Genomic DNA, 15,676 nt, shown 5'->3' with positions numbered 1-15,676 from the left:
GGGTTACCTAGGGCCTACCTTGGGGGTGCCTTACATGTATAAAAAGGGAAGGTTTAGGCCTGGCAAGTGGGCACACTTGCCAAGTCGAATAGGCAGTCTAAAACTACACACACAGACACTGCAGTGGCAGGTCTGAGCCATGTTCACAGAGCTACTAATGTGGGTGGCACAACCAGTGCTGCAGGTCACTGGTAGATTGTGATTTGCAGGCCCTGGGCATCTCTAATGCACTGTACTAGGGACTTACCAGTAAATCAAATATGCTAATCTTGGAAAGCCAATTACACCATTTTACATAGGAGCACTTGCACTTTAGCACTGGATAGCAGTGGTAAAGTACCCAGAGTAACAAAAACAGAGTCCAGCACACATCAACCACCTGGGAAACAGAGGCAAAATGTTAGGGGAGACCACTCCAAGTATGCCAAGTCTAACAGTGCCTCACCATTAAGGGAGCAATGTCAGGCTTGCCAACCGAGGTTTGATCATTTATGCAGTCTGACGATGATATGCTGAGGGCAATAGGACAGATTATAAACATACTCCTTGTCCCCGAAAATTCACGAGTACAATTTAAGTTCTACTCATCTTGTCTTCACACATGGATCATTAATCGATGCTGGAATTGGCAAGTGGTTACTTTCCCCATATTCATTGGTGTAAGGCTGGCTCTTAATTAAGGGAGCTATTTAGCGCGATTCTTTCTGAACGGCTGAAGAAGATGAATATATGTGTAATTTCTGCTGTCTTTCATAAACAGCTCCGTTCAGTACTCCTTGTATGTTTTTTCTCTTCGTTTCTAGTGCTTCGGTCCCTCACTTAACGATGCATAAAGCGGAGAGGCCTGGAGCATTGCGGGCTTCTGAAAGTCTGGGGAAAAGCGAGCGACAGAGCCCTGGGCTCCCCTGCTTTATGCCTTCGGCCTCCTCTTGGAGACTATAAACAAGCTGGCTGGCAGGGGGCCGGGATCAAGCTCTTTGAAATAGGAAGATTCCACCTAGTTTGCTAGAGAACAGCTGACGGGCTTTCTTGCCACATCACCTTCAGTGAGGATGGATCAAACTGAACAGCCTGAGCTGAGAAAAGCCATGCTCCTCTGACCTCTTATTTATTCTGTGCTCTGATTCAGGTAGCCATCCCATCTAGATTATTTTATTAAAATCGAACAACTATCCAAAATGGTAAACTGATAAATGTGTATGTTTCTTGCTGTTATTTTCGGTTCACATTGATCATTTTCGGAAATCACAGTAATATTGTAGAGGGGTAAGAGGTCCCAGTGTATGAAAAGTGTATTTCCTTCCTAATCCTTAGTTTTGAAAAGTGGCAAGCTTGCACTTGAGTCAAATAATGTACTAAAGTGACTTGGAGGCCCAGTGTGTACATTATGATTCTTTGAGAACTGCAAGAAAAAGTGGTAATAAAGGTGGTGCCCCCGCCTCCATGAGCTCAAACATTGGAAGGCTACAGACCCCTTAATCAGTGGTGAACCATTCACCCAGGGAAAGCTGTCCATGACTGACAACTTTCACTTTCACTAGGACCAAAAGGGACTCCTACCTAGAACAGCAAGATACAAAGGGGCATATTTATACTCTGTTTGCGCCAAATGTGTGTCAAATATTTTGACGCACATTCGACGCAAACCTTACACCATATTTATACTATGACACCCGACCCTGCGAACGTCTAAATTCCTCTGTGTGCGTCATTTTCTGGATGCGGGAAACCGCCTTGCGTTAATGACATGCAATGTAGGCATTCCCGTCCAAAAAATTACTTTAAGGCCTGTGCGTCGTATTTATACTCCTGCGTCATTTTGACGCACAGGAGGGGGCGGGCCTTAAAAAACGGCACCCAGCCTGCTGTGCGCCGTTTTTTAACGCCTGGGTGAGGGCAGGCGTTAAGGGACCTGTGGGCACATTTCCATGGTCCCTGACCATGGAAGCAGTCCAGAGGTGCCCTTCCCTGCCCCCAGGGACACCCCTTGCAACTCCCACCCACCCCCAGAGGACACCCATGGATGGGGGGACCCATCCCAGGAAAGTACAGGTAAGTTGAGGTAAGTTTTAAAAAAAATGACACTCTCCCCAATGGCCACGCCAAGGGGACAGAAGTCCCCTGGGCGTGGCCATTGGGCAGGTGGGCAGGTGGGCATGACTCCTGTCTTTGCCAAGACAGGAGTCATTTCAATGGGGGTTGTGTGTCAAAAAATGGCGCAAGTCCAGTTAGAGCCATGATTTTTTACTCTAACCTGACTTGCACCAGTTTTTGACGCACAACCCCCATTTTCCCCTACGCCGGCGCTGCCTGGTTAGAGTCTTTTTTTTTTTACTCTGACCAGCCCGCAGCGCCGGATAACGTCAATCCATAAATAAGGCGCTCGCCTGGTGCATTGGAATGGCATTAGCCGGCGGTAAATTTTTTGACCCAAACCAGCGCCGGTGCTGGTTTGCGTCAAAAAGTATAAATATGGGCCAAAGTGTTAAAAATGGAGTTTCTGGTTGGCTAGGGTATGCACCTAAGCCAGGCAGAACCCACCCACTCTAGTCAGGGCAAGAGAATTACACATCCAAGATAACCCCTGCTCACCCCCGTGGTAGCTTGGCACGAGCAGTCAGGCCTAACCCAGAGGCAATGTGTAAAGAGTTTGCACAACACACACAACACACATGACACACTATCCCCACCACAAAGGAAACAACAACACCAAGTTATATGAAAATATACTGTATTGTACATAACATAATTATTAGACCAAAGATCACATCTCAGTAGTATCCTGCTACCCTAGCAGTTGTCAGAACGTTACACATTAGTTACTCTGCAAACTAGCAGTAGTCACATATAACACGCAGGTTACTCAGTATTCTGCAACATAGGCAGTAGTCAGGAAACACATTATTACACCAAAGCACTTGTCATAATATCATAAACTCCCATATTAGGAACATTAGAAAACGTATGACAAGTTATAAAAACATGTTAGCATGGTATGCCCATAATAGGAACATTTGCATACATATATGAAGGGCTCATAAACAGGTAGGCAATATATGCATCAACAAAGTCTCTAGAAAGAACCTATGATATCTATTATCCCTTTAAAAGTACCTGGTATGATGATGAAGGCACCTCCAGTGCCGGGAAAATGAAAACATGGGGCCCCTGGCGCTCCTCTGCTCTAAACGGGGACCTCTTATACTCAACGGTCCCTGTCCTGTGGCCTGCGATTGCTGGGGCCCCCCCAGGCCTCCAATGGCCCTCACGAGGGGGGGCCAAAGTAAGCCAATAGTTTTGTGAAGGAGGGGGGCACAACGCACCCCCTCTGCTTTCAGGACGAGCCCCTCCTGGGGCCTGCGATCCCTGGGGATCCCCCAGGCCTCCACCGGCCCTTACAAGGGGGGCCAAAATCAGGGAAATGCTGTGAGATTTCCAGGAGCGATCACGCTCCTCATGCAGGTCACCGGGGAGAGGGATTCTCCCTCGCCTCCCATGCCCTGCTCCCAGAGCGGCCCCGGGATCCAAAGGGAGACCTCTGATGAGGTATTCCTTCCTCCTCGGGCCACCGGAAGGCACTCGCCCGCACCTGGTCTGGTGCGCGAATGTCGGCAGTGTTTGGGCCCAAGTAAGGGCCTCCTGGTGCCCAGGGGGCGCTCCTCGGAGCGATCCTTACCCCAGGGGCACCGCTAGGAGCACGCTTGCTCCGAGTTACTTTTCTTGGATTTTCCTCGTGCCCCGGGGGCACCGAGAACAGCGTGTCTCCGACGCACTTAGTCAATTAAGGAGCCCTGGTTGCGGCGGTGAAAACGAGGCACGGCAACGTGCTTTTCAAAGCGCTTGGGCATTACATTGAGCCCAGGTTGCGGCGGTGAATGTTTTGCCACAATATGAAAAAGCGCTTTTCAATCGCTATCAACACTCCAGAAATAGCACTTTCTACAGCGCTAGTCACTGTTGAGGCACTCTTCATGCCTTAAGACCATCGCTGGGGTCAAGGGCCACAGCACCCTGCCCTGGGGGACAAGAGTCAGAGAAAAAGGCCCACAAGGGGAGGGGCCCAGCAACAGGCCAGCACAGAGGATGCAAGCAGGTGGCAAGTCCTTTACAGTGACCAAGCAGGTCACAGGGCAGCACAGCAGCAGCAGTCCATGGCGGTTCCTGGTGAGTCCTTCCAGTCCTTTGTGTCCAGTTCCAAAATGATTCCAAGAGTATCCAAATTGTGGGGGAAATTTCCCTGTACTTATACTCAGTCCTTACAGTGTTTTACAATGGTAGGGAGAGGATGTTCCAACTAGTTACAACCGGTACTGGTTCTGGGAGTGCCCCCTCTCTCCTCCAGCACAGGCTCCGAACAACGACCCTATTGTGTGAGGCCAGGGCACAACCTTTACAAATGTAGGTGTGCCCCGCCTCTCCTTTCTCTCAGCCCCAGAAGACTATTCAGTATGCAGATGCACCTCTGTGACACCTCCACCCTCCCTGTGTACAGGCTGACTGAACAGTATGCACAAAGCCCCAACTGTCACTCTGCTCAGACGTGGATTGGAGTCAAGCTGCAAAACACCAGAGTCATAAGCACAGAGAAATGCACACTTTCTAGAAGTGGCATTGCTGTAATAGTAATAAGAAATACACCTACACCAGTAAGCAGAATTTATTATCACCATCATAACCATACCAAACACGCTACCCCTCATAAATTAGACAATACCCCTTAAACATAAGGCATGGAATTTCTAATGTACTCCTATGAGGTGGCAGCACTCACAGCAGTGAGACACCAACTTAGGCTGTTTGTCACTACCAAGACAGGCCACGCAACCTGGCACATGCCCTGCCTTCTACATACATGGCACTCTGCCCATAGGGCTAGCTAGGGCGTACCTTAGGGGTGACTTACATGTGGTAAAAGGGGAGTCCTGGGCCTGGTAAGTAAATTTAGATGCCAGGTCCCTGTGGCAGAAAACTGCGCACACAGGCCCTGCGCTAGCAGGCCTGTGACAGGTTTGAAAGTCTACTTCGGTGGTTGGCGCAAGCAGCGCTGCAGGCCCACTAGTAGTGTTTAATTTACAGGCCCTATGTATAGAGATACCACTGTACAAGGGACTTACAAGTAAATTAAATATGCCAATTAGGTATAAGCCAATCATACCAACTTTAGATGGGAGAGCACCTGCACTTTAGCACTGGTCAGCAGTGATAAAGTGCTCAGAGTCCTAGAGCCAACAGCGAGAGGTCAGAAAAACCAGGAGGAAGGAGGCAAAAAGACTGGGGCTGACCCTGCATAAGGAAAAAAGTCCAACACAAAGATTGCCCAAAGAGCCAACATTTTCGTTTTTTTCGCAAATCAGTCAATAATTTTATTAAGTGGGAGACAGATCTGAAGTCTGCATCCCAAGAAAGAGTATCTTAAATCTCCACCAGACTTTGATTTTGCCTCTTGGACCAATCACCTTGGCGGAATTGGTAATTGGGGCAGTTCAGTGAGTTCATGTGGGATAAATAATTTGAGGCACCAACATAGATATTTATATGTCAAGGTCATGAACTTCAGCTCACTCCTGCTGTTACTTAAGGCCAATGCAGATCCTGCCTCTAGTGGGCCCACAAGCCAAAAAAAAAGCAGGTCTGCAGCACATTGCATACATTGAAACCATATAATGTCATAGTTGCTGAGGCCTCGAAGAAGGGCATTTCCATAATTAACTTGAAATTCTGTAGGGCTCAACCACCAATGATCGAGATTCAATGGAAAAAATTGGAGGACTCTGCACTTTGTCTCGGTTTAAACCAACATTCCTTAAATGCTTGATTGATATACACACAGACACTTGTCTGATCTATGACATATGTTGCACTCCTTATGTTGGATAAACAGTTCATTATGAACAGTGTAGTGACTGATAACAGAAAAGGTACCGAGAGGTAAGAGAATTGTTTTTTTTATATTGCACAGAATTCCAATTTCAAGAAGGCGGGGCTCCTTCAGTTTCAAAATGTACTTCAAAATATTAGCTTCTGTCCCGTAGTCAAAGCTGGCAAGGTCAAACTGTAACCACAAATAATGTACTGTATTCCTTTGTTAATATTACATATAGATAAAGTATGTATTACATGTTTGTTGTGTGCCTTCCTAGCGACGTATTTTTTTTTTTTTATTGTGTTAAGTAAGGGTTTTGCGTTTTTCCCTCTTCCTTGACCCAAACGCAAACTAAGGCCCATATTTATACTTTTTTAGTACTGCACTTGTGCCGCTTTGTGACGCAAAAGCGAAGCAAACTTACAAAATACAATTGTATTTTGCAAGTTTACGCCGCTTTTGCGTCGCTAAAAGAGTATAAATATGGGCATAAATGTCCCCACCGCTTTCCGTGGAGGCCTCAAAATGCATCCTTTCCACACAGCATAACCATATTTAGATTAAAACTCCCACTCAGCAACCAGAGGCCGACTGGCATTGAGGGAATGTGGGGTAGGCATTTGACTCTGGCAGGCACCTAAGGCTGCTGTAGGGACAGTAACCTACCAGTTGGGCTGCCTCACGTGAGCAGCACAGCCTTACTGTTCCTGCCAGCCTTTTGTGAATTTTCCATTTTGTATTTTAAGTTTGGGGCAACAAAGGGCAAAATTCTCTTCAAACATTTCTGGCATTACTGGCCGAAAACCACCAAGTCCGTGTTCAAAGCATCTCTGGAAACACCAGGCAAGCGCGAAATGGATGAATTCTGCTGCCCAAACTGACTTCATGTCTTCTCTTGTTTGTGTGTCTTTTCAGGGATCTACGGAAGAGGAGAAGCAAATCAGCAAGTCGTCCTCGTTAATAGAGAGCCAACACCACCACCTGCTGCACTGCCTGGAAAAAACAACTGTAAGTAGGCTCTGCACCGTGCCTGGCCCCGGCCGGCTAACGCTCGGCTCCTCTCCGCATCCACCCGCGGCCGAGAGGCTGCCGAAAGCACCGGGGGCTGGTTCTGAGCAGCCTAGCATGCGAGAAACAATGCCCGCATCCCAGAGCTATCACAGTGTGAAGCTGTGCAGTGTAGCGTTCGAAGCTGGGGCCAATCACCACAACCAACTTACGAACCACCGTTGGCTCAACGGGAATTTGAGAACTGAATGTAAAGCATCAGAAAAATACGCAAAGTTAGAACTCAATCAAACCCTACCAACCATTAAAAACACGCAAACTCTCAGCCCAGTTTAGGACAATGAGAGAAGACAGAAACTGACAGCATACAGACTTAAAACATCACACTCCATTCCAGGCAGGCCAATAGCTCAAAAAGAATCGTATAGCCCAAGTGCATCTCTGCACAAAAAACGAACAAATCACATTACTGTTCGAATGAAAAAAATTAAAACAGGTAGCGCAAACCCATTTTCTAATCTGTCGCAAAGAACATGTTTCCTTTGGGTTTCAAATGTACATACACATATATGACAAATGCGTTGTCCGCCTCTTGAGGGGCTGGTTCAGTCGTGTGAGAAGAATATGAACCTTTTCATTATCTAAGCCAGAAAAGGCAGCGCCATCCTCTAGGAGTCCATGTTTTTCCAGCCAATGGAAACATGCCTGCGGCTGTTTCCTTTGAGAGAACATACATGTGGTGTACAGATGCGTACCCGAAGGGGCATCTTCCTGAAGCACGCAATTAATACCTCTCCGACCAGCAGTGGTGTGAAAACAGACTCAGTTCTTTTAGGGTACCCAAGGTAGACGTCTTCACAGCTGTGTTTGGAACAATTTAATTAAACACCATTCACTACTGAGCGTTAGCTGTTTCTCAGTTTAGTCACTATGAATAATTCGATAAGACGTTCTTGTTTAGTCTGGTGTGATCTCAGGTGCTCAGTACATTTAAAAAAAGAACAAAGAGCCGGTGATGACATCAGCGGTGATGCCGAGTGTCATCGCAAGGCAAAGGGCAAGTCATGGCTATAACAGCACTCATGAAAGCACACTGAAAACGGACACATCCATATTTAATGTTACGCGAAGGTAAGGTGTAAGAGGGAGAAATCAGGGAAGGAAGTTTAATTAGCTGAACATCCTGGACACAATGATGTCACTCAATTGGGCCTCTCGCACACGCCCAATATTCAGTGTTTCCCCTTTGACTAATAATATCAGCCAATGAAACAATATTCTCCATTACCTCATTACCCTCGCTGTGACTGACTACAACTTTAACTAGACCAGTGCGTCAACATGGTCCATAACCTTGCCTTTGCCTTCATCTGGTTTTGGCTGGAGCAGCCACAATGGCTAGGGTGGGAGTCCTAATATCAAATCGGTCCAGCTGAAGTAGCAAGTTCAGATATCAGCAAAGGCTGATGTAAGGACCAGGCGAATGAAATGGTCCGTCACTGTAAGGAGAGTATAGGGAAAGGCATACACCTAGTCCCATGTTCCCACAAGCCTAACAGAGGTACACGTTGAGATGCAGTATTGTTTCTTATTTTCTCATGCACACCCCTAAAGGGCCGCGTTTTTTTTAAACCCCTATCATCAATCATAATTGCCATAAAAAGTACAGTTTAATACGTTTAAATTATTTATTATTATTATTTTTATTTTTTGCAAACAAAGCCTACCTCTAGGGAAGACGTGTGTTACACGTGCACCAACTACTAAAAAATCACCTTTCATAAGTAACAAAGAGGAGGGCAACTTGCTCGGAGTGCCAATGTACTGGAGCCCAGCCACCGCGCTGTAATCATTTCAGTTTTCACCACTCATTTTCTGCGGTATAAAACATTCAACTAAGAACCTCTGAGCGCGCCTAATAAGACAGGAAAGTGCCATCAAGGGACTTTGGTGACATTATAAAACTACGAGAAATCAGGTTGAATGATGCGGATTATATCCAGAACCCCCAGGTGGCATTTTATGGCCCTCATTCCGTACGGCTGTGGCGAATCAGTTTAATCACCAGAACAGGACACATACTCAGTTTATTAATACCTCCGAGGCGCTCTCTGTCTGTCACTCAGGTTGAGCCCCAGAGCTCAGTACATTCTGACCAATAGGAAATGCCAGTATGTTATTCCCAATTTACTCTCTAGGCTGGTTTATGCTCTTTCTTGGACAGTTTTGAAGTCAAGGTGACAAGACTGCTGTAATTCTCCCATACATTTTCTGGTATTGTGCATCTAGTCATGAGAAGCCCCACTCGACCACTGCATGTGTGATTTGAAACTCACGAATACTGATATTTTTATTGCCCTGTTTGAGCATTCTAAACAGGGAAGACAGACTGCACCATGGGAACAACACAGCTTTCACTCCCCCCACGTTTCCCCCGTATAGTTGACGTTTGTCGAAGTTAAAATATTTTACTTTAAAATAAAGTTGTATGTTGCCCCCCGCATGCCCATCAGGCCACCGCCGAAAGTTGGAGAAGTTAGTTGGTACAAAATGTTTTGGCCCATGTTTTACTAGAGCCTCGGGCACACGCAAAATCTGACATGTTGCCCTGTTCTTTTATAGATAAACACTCCATTCCCTTATTGCCGTTCCCTCTTTTTGTTTTTTCAGTATAAATATGCGAGTGCTGAGGTCATCTTCTCTCTCCCTCATCCTTCTGTCTCATTCTCGCTCACTCTTCTATTCTCATTTCCATTCATCCTCCTAAAACTTCTAGGTCATCATTAAGAACCCTGCAGGGATGGTTGCAAGGCACTTTCCATTAAACGTGACTTGATTCGTTTGCTAACAACTCTGGCGCCATTTTGCGAATGGGTGTTCGGGCCACTGTTGTGGGGCCAGCAGAAGCCACATCTTGCCCAAAGCCCACGGTGCATGGCTGAAGGCCTTTTCCCTCAAGCTTGAGTGATATGGGGTGTAGTGGCAGGGTGTGTCCTTCGATTTGGGTGCAGGCAATGGATTGCGTCGAGGGCTGCTGTAAACAGCTGGATGTCTTCAACAGAGGACTTTGAGGTTCACGTGCAGGTGCTTCCGGATTTGTTTAGGGTCTAAGCTGTATTCCCACAGTCCAATCAGCTAGGTCGGTGACCCTGTGCAGCAGGTTGAGTGCATATGAAATCTGGGTGCAGGGCAGAGATAGTCGTTTCTTGTTTTGGTCAGTGGATACAATATATATTGTTTAAAATATGGAAATTCACCAATTATGGTCAGTAAAGGAGCAATAACTAGCTAATTTCATTACGGCTTCGTCATTAAGGTAAATATAGTTGAAAATACACGTTTACGCCAAATTTACATACTATATGCCTGCCATGAATTCACAAAGCACCTATTGGTATGTGTAAGCTCATCTACATGTATGAAGATTTGTACCATGAATGCAAGGTTTTTCTCACCCATAAATCTCACTCCAGGGTAGGAGGCGGTTGTTCTAAAGCATGGTCAGTTTTGGAAGTTTGTAAACACCCAGAAACACAGCTGTTTGCTGGAGATATGCTCCATCTAAGGTCTGGCATAACTCTTCCTCCAATGTGAACAGGGAAATAATCACCCCCAGATTTGCTGGGATGCAGGGGGAAGAAGTTTCTCCTATGGAAAAATGTGCATTTGCACAGGAAATCCTGTTAGTCCTATGCATAGTTCTCCACTAGGGAAAACTAGACACAGCAGGAATAGGATACTGATGGGAATGGTTAATGACCTTCCCAAGAATACACCTGGAACACCTGGAACACACCTGGAACACCACCTGGCCCGGCTTTCCTGACTATTGCTGGAAATGTTTGTAAATTCCAGAAATTCACAAATCTACACTTGTATGTAGGTGTAAATCTGCAAGTGCGCCAGTAGCATCTTCCCAGTTTCCTCTTCATTGATCTCTGTGATCTAGGTTTCAGAATGATTGAAGCTACATCTATATCAGAGATGTAGCAAGTAGGGTGACTACTAGTGCTCTCAAATGGGGGATACAAAACGTGCATTCCTTCACCTTTGTCTTCTACCCATATCACCTACCTCACTCCTCACCCTCTCTCCCATCCATCCCGTCATCCCAGCCATCACTTTTATTTCTTCAATTTCCAAATTAAAAAATGCAGCATACATTGATGAGGAATGGTAAATGAACAACCCGATCTCTACTGAGTACCACCAACTTAATTCAATTCTTTCTGCCAATACTAAAGAGAAAGTGAACATAGTGCGCATTGAGGGCAAAGAACAAATGTAAACAAAAGCAGTAACCAAATTCCTGCACATATTTTACATTTTAGGCATTTATAACGTAAACAGTGAAATCATTGTTTTTCATTTGTGACTCAGTGAAACTGCACCATGTGTGGCATTACCAATATCAAAGTACTAAAGAGTAGTAATTGCTCTGGAAAAATGCAAAACTTCAAGGTAAACTGTTCCCGTGATCTATGCTTTATTTTTTTCTGCTAAATCTAAAATGTGAGGTAAGGCCGAGCATGAATAGTAATCACACTACTTCTACTTGGTTTTACCCAACTCGTTGATCTCATCTTTAAAAGAGCTCCATAGTATTTTAATATTTTCTGAAGATAGTGTTGTGCATGGCTGTGTGGTGGCAGCCAGTAGGCAATGGCCCAAGAATGCAAGAATAGTGGCATGATGGCAGGATTACAAGCACCCTGTGATAGCTTGACATGCCCATGTGAAGGCCAGAGCACTCCAATCCCCCTCATACATTTTATGGGAAAAGGATTCAGAGGAGGTAACTTAGCAGTGTTTGGAACCTGCATTTGTTGATAAATAATCATAAAATACATTTCTTTAAGTGGCTAAAAGCAGTCGTCATAAACATCAACCAAACTTAGACTACCTTAATCCCATGTGGCTGCTGCTAGGAACATGATAACTTCTTTCTGGTAGCAGCAACTGTTCCTCCCCACATCTACCACATGTTTGTGCTGTGGGTGTAGTTTGCACTTACTCTTCTTGTAGTTTCGCAACGGATTGTACCCAGTGGTTTTATTCTCAACTCATTCTTCTACTGAGCACAATTAAGGGATCAGTGGATGAAACCCACCACTCCCATAACTGTTTACAAAATACACAGCCTCTGCGGCTAGATATCTGAATTTTTCAACCTACGTTCAAGACCCAAAGAGAGGCTCTAGGTATTCACCCTTTGTCTGATGAATGCCCTCTACCCAGTGTCTATGATTCTAAATAACAACTACTACTACTACTACTACTATATCCAACTATATAATCACGTTAAATGTACATTTCCAGCCTGTGTGTGATATCTGTGAATGGACATATTTTGTGAATTATCAGTGGTCCAGGAAACATCTTTTTCAGATCAATGTAAAGTGACCACATACTAGTACCAATAAAATTCAATGTTAATTAGGGGAGTACCAATACAATTCAATGTCAATTAGGGGACTGATTATAATCAGTACAATATGATGCACAGTAGTTAAGTAACATGAAAGATTCCACTACAATATGACCTCAAGCCTTATGCTTGTGCATTGATTCTTGGGTGATTCCCCTTCATAATTAGTTTAAAGGATAGAAATTTGTTGAAGATCAAATTAAATGTTTGTGCTGCTTATTGGTGATCCTCAATCCCTAGACTACTATTATTCCCAGTAAAGTAAAGCCTAAATCACACTTCGCACCAGTTTGTGTCAGTTTTAGTGGCTTTGAATTGACACAAGGTGCTGATAAATACAGACCATAGTGCAACCAGGCTGCCAGCCTCAAGTACAGCAATTCTCTGGACTGAAGTTTGTGTGAATGAAGAAGAGAAGGGGAAATGGGAAGGATCCCCTCTGCAGCTGCAAGAAACCTCTTCAGGAGGGAAGCCAACAGTCCCTTTGCTTCTAGCGGATCTGATCCTGCCTGGCACTCTTTGAATTACTGGTATGGTATCTTCCAGGGCACGTATCCCCCAGAGCAGGGGCTGAGAGCCTGGAGCAGTAATGGTGGAGGGAAGCATGTCATCAGGAAGTTTAGAGTTCACCCACGCTGTGCTTAACCTCTGGCATTTAAGACATATCACCGTCAGAGTCAGAGCCATCTTAGCCACGAAAAGTAAGAACCTGTTAAGAATATATGCTTGGGTGTTCAGGCTCTTAAAATGTTGAATGCTAAGAGCATGTAAATGTTGGTATCCAACTAGCGTCATAGCTTGAAAGACAGAACCCCTGCCAATGGACATATAATCACAAGTCTCTCAATTGTCAGCTAGGTTATCTTTAAAGTTGAAAATAGCTCTCTGGGTTGCTGACAATCCCTTCAAGTTAGGTGACCTGCCAACCTTGTCTGAAGTCTACAAGCCAAGTTTTGGGAGGGAGTTGAGTCTGCACCACATATTCTGAATGTGATGCTCACCACGAGGACCAGTGGAGATGCAGAGGAGTGGTCCATCCCTCTTACAATTTGGTAGGGAACCAAAGGACGCTGAAGATCCTGATAGATGATCAGAATGATCAGAATATCGAAGTCGTACTGCAAGGAGATTGGATCACGATGTTGACGGAGCTGCTTGTAGAAAGGCTTCAAATGTACCTGAGCTCATGGCACAATGAACACACTCAAGGGCATGCCACCCTGGACATACAATTGTGCCTGGGCCAAATACTTTCAAAAAAAGCCCTAGTATGTGGACAAAGCTAAAGAGCAAAATTAGATTGCCCTATACAGAGTAGATCTGGCAGCCACAATTCCCTTTGATAACTGGGTAACCATCAACAAAGAAAGAAGCTACCAATGTAATTTGTGTGTCAGGAGGATAATCATGATGTCTGCAGAAGAAGGTCACTCCTTTCCGGATGGAGTGCCTGGACTGGTGAGTTCATCTTCACCTAATGGCTGAACATCCCATCTGTAGCATCCCCACCTGATAAAGGTAAAGGGGAAGAAGCCTAAGGTTCTCTCTTAGGTGCCTTTTATTCAGTACACCCTGCCGAATAAGGAGTCCTCTTCTCTCACCTCAGAGGGACCATCCTCACTACAAATAAAGACGAAGGCTTTGAGGCTGATGAGCCACTGGCTCCTAAGTCAGAGAAGAAAAAACACAGCAGCAGCCTAAAGGGTGAGCTCACTGTGGCCGCCTTAAAGAGGAAGGGCTAAACCTGGTATAGTTAAACAGGAGCAACATAGCGTCTGTCATAGGGGGCGGTGCCACCGTTATAGCACTGTGACAAGGACGAGTGAACAACTGTTAATGTTTCCTTTCCTTTCCACTGCACTCCAGAGTAATTGATTCTTTCCCCGTTCATTTACTCGACTCAATATTGAAACTGCTTGGAATCTTGGAATTAATGAGGTCGGCAAAACAGCAGCAAACATTTTGTAACACTATCCACTCATCCTTAAAACTTTAACATTTCTCACAGGAAACATCTCTCTCCAGGGTGGAATGCTGCCTCGATCTATACTGTAAAACTAGCAGTTGTACAATGTCTCATGCTTGTAAAATTCTTGAATTGTACTTGTTCAGGCAATATTTCAAATATTTTTCTAAAAAGCCCAACCGACTCCCAGTTGAAAAATGAATGCAAATCACAGCATCGATCATGTTACTCTACATAATAGCAGACAGAACAAAGGCAGGTAAATGTTCTTTCTAAAATGTACTAGACTGTGCACCGTCTAGCAGATGATTACTGTGGTTATGCAATCCTTTCTCATACACTATTAATTGTCATCTTTTTCTCTCATTAATATGTACTTCTCCATATCTCTAATGATTTTCTTATGTTGCATTATTGAACGAAAAATTGATAATTAACTCTTGATGTGTTCAGACTTCTGTGCTTTTCAAATATGTCATTGACTTCGTTACTGGAATGTAAACAGTGGCTCTTCAAATTGATTTGTAGAATGTTTTCAGACTGCCTGAGAAATACATATTGGAGAATCATGTTAAGATGCGGACTGACCTCGAATACGTTTAACTCAACAAGATACACGAACATGTCAAGTTGTAGAAAGGAGGAATTTTGTGAAAGATTAAGATCACTTCGTTATTTATTCTGTCCTGTCTTGAGGCTTTAGACAGCCCTTAAAGAGTCCAAAGGTTTACCTTTGCTTCCTCGGTAGTGTTTGTGTTTTATGTTTTGCACTACTGATGGAATTCTCAGCAGGGAAAAGGCATGTGACAAAACACGAACATTTATTATCAGAAATGAACACCTTGTTCTGAACAAAAAGAGTAAAAAAAAGCAGATAGCGCCTTTTATTTATGGAGCAACCAACCTGCAAGACTTCAGCAGTCAGCTTTGTACAAATGTTGCACTTTCTTAGTTATTATTATTACTAATGCTATTTTTATTAGTAGTTGTAGTAGTGGCTGTAGTAATAGAATTAGGTTACAAGAAGTAGCAGTAATAGTTGTGTTAGTATTACTACTAATAATAATTATAATTAAACCATTATTCTCATCATTACATAAATCTATCACCTTAGAAACACACACCTCACGTTTGAAAATCAATGTGAGTCTGCGTTTTGGGAGCTTTACGCAAGCGATGTCACAAACCAGGTACCCTTAGGTGTTTTGTGACTGCACAAGTTTGACCGTCTTGCAACAGGAGTAGCTTAAGCCCACAAAAGAACAAAAAAGCACAGCCTACAACGTGCACCGCTTTATAATGAATACATTCTTCAATGAAATAAGACAAACTCCTTCAATATACTAAAGTAACCCTGACTTCCCCAGCAGAGAAAGATTCCGAAAGGTCAGACATCCCTCACCCATGAACC

General features: G+C 44.4%; 1 protein-coding gene across 3 annotated transcripts in view; it reads left to right on the top strand.

The window, feature by feature from the left end:
* Positions 1-15,676, top strand: part of KCND3 (potassium voltage-gated channel subfamily D member 3) — a 933,785-nt gene that overhangs the window by 844,935 nt on the left and 73,174 nt on the right. For all 3 annotated transcript variants that reach the window (XM_069238665.1, XM_069238663.1, XM_069238662.1), the window contains exon 5: positions 6,779-6,871. In XM_069238665.1, the coding sequence (XP_069094766.1) occupies positions 6,779-6,871 (93 nt within the window). The remainder of the gene's footprint in view (positions 1-6,778; positions 6,872-15,676) is intronic.

The sequence above is a fragment of the Pleurodeles waltl genome, chromosome 6 (genome assembly GCF_031143425.1).
Source record: "Pleurodeles waltl isolate 20211129_DDA chromosome 6, aPleWal1.hap1.20221129, whole genome shotgun sequence".
In the NCBI taxonomy this organism is placed as follows: Eukaryota; Metazoa; Chordata; class Amphibia; order Caudata; family Salamandridae; genus Pleurodeles; species Pleurodeles waltl.
This window is presented reverse-complemented; position numbering and strand designations above follow the sequence as displayed.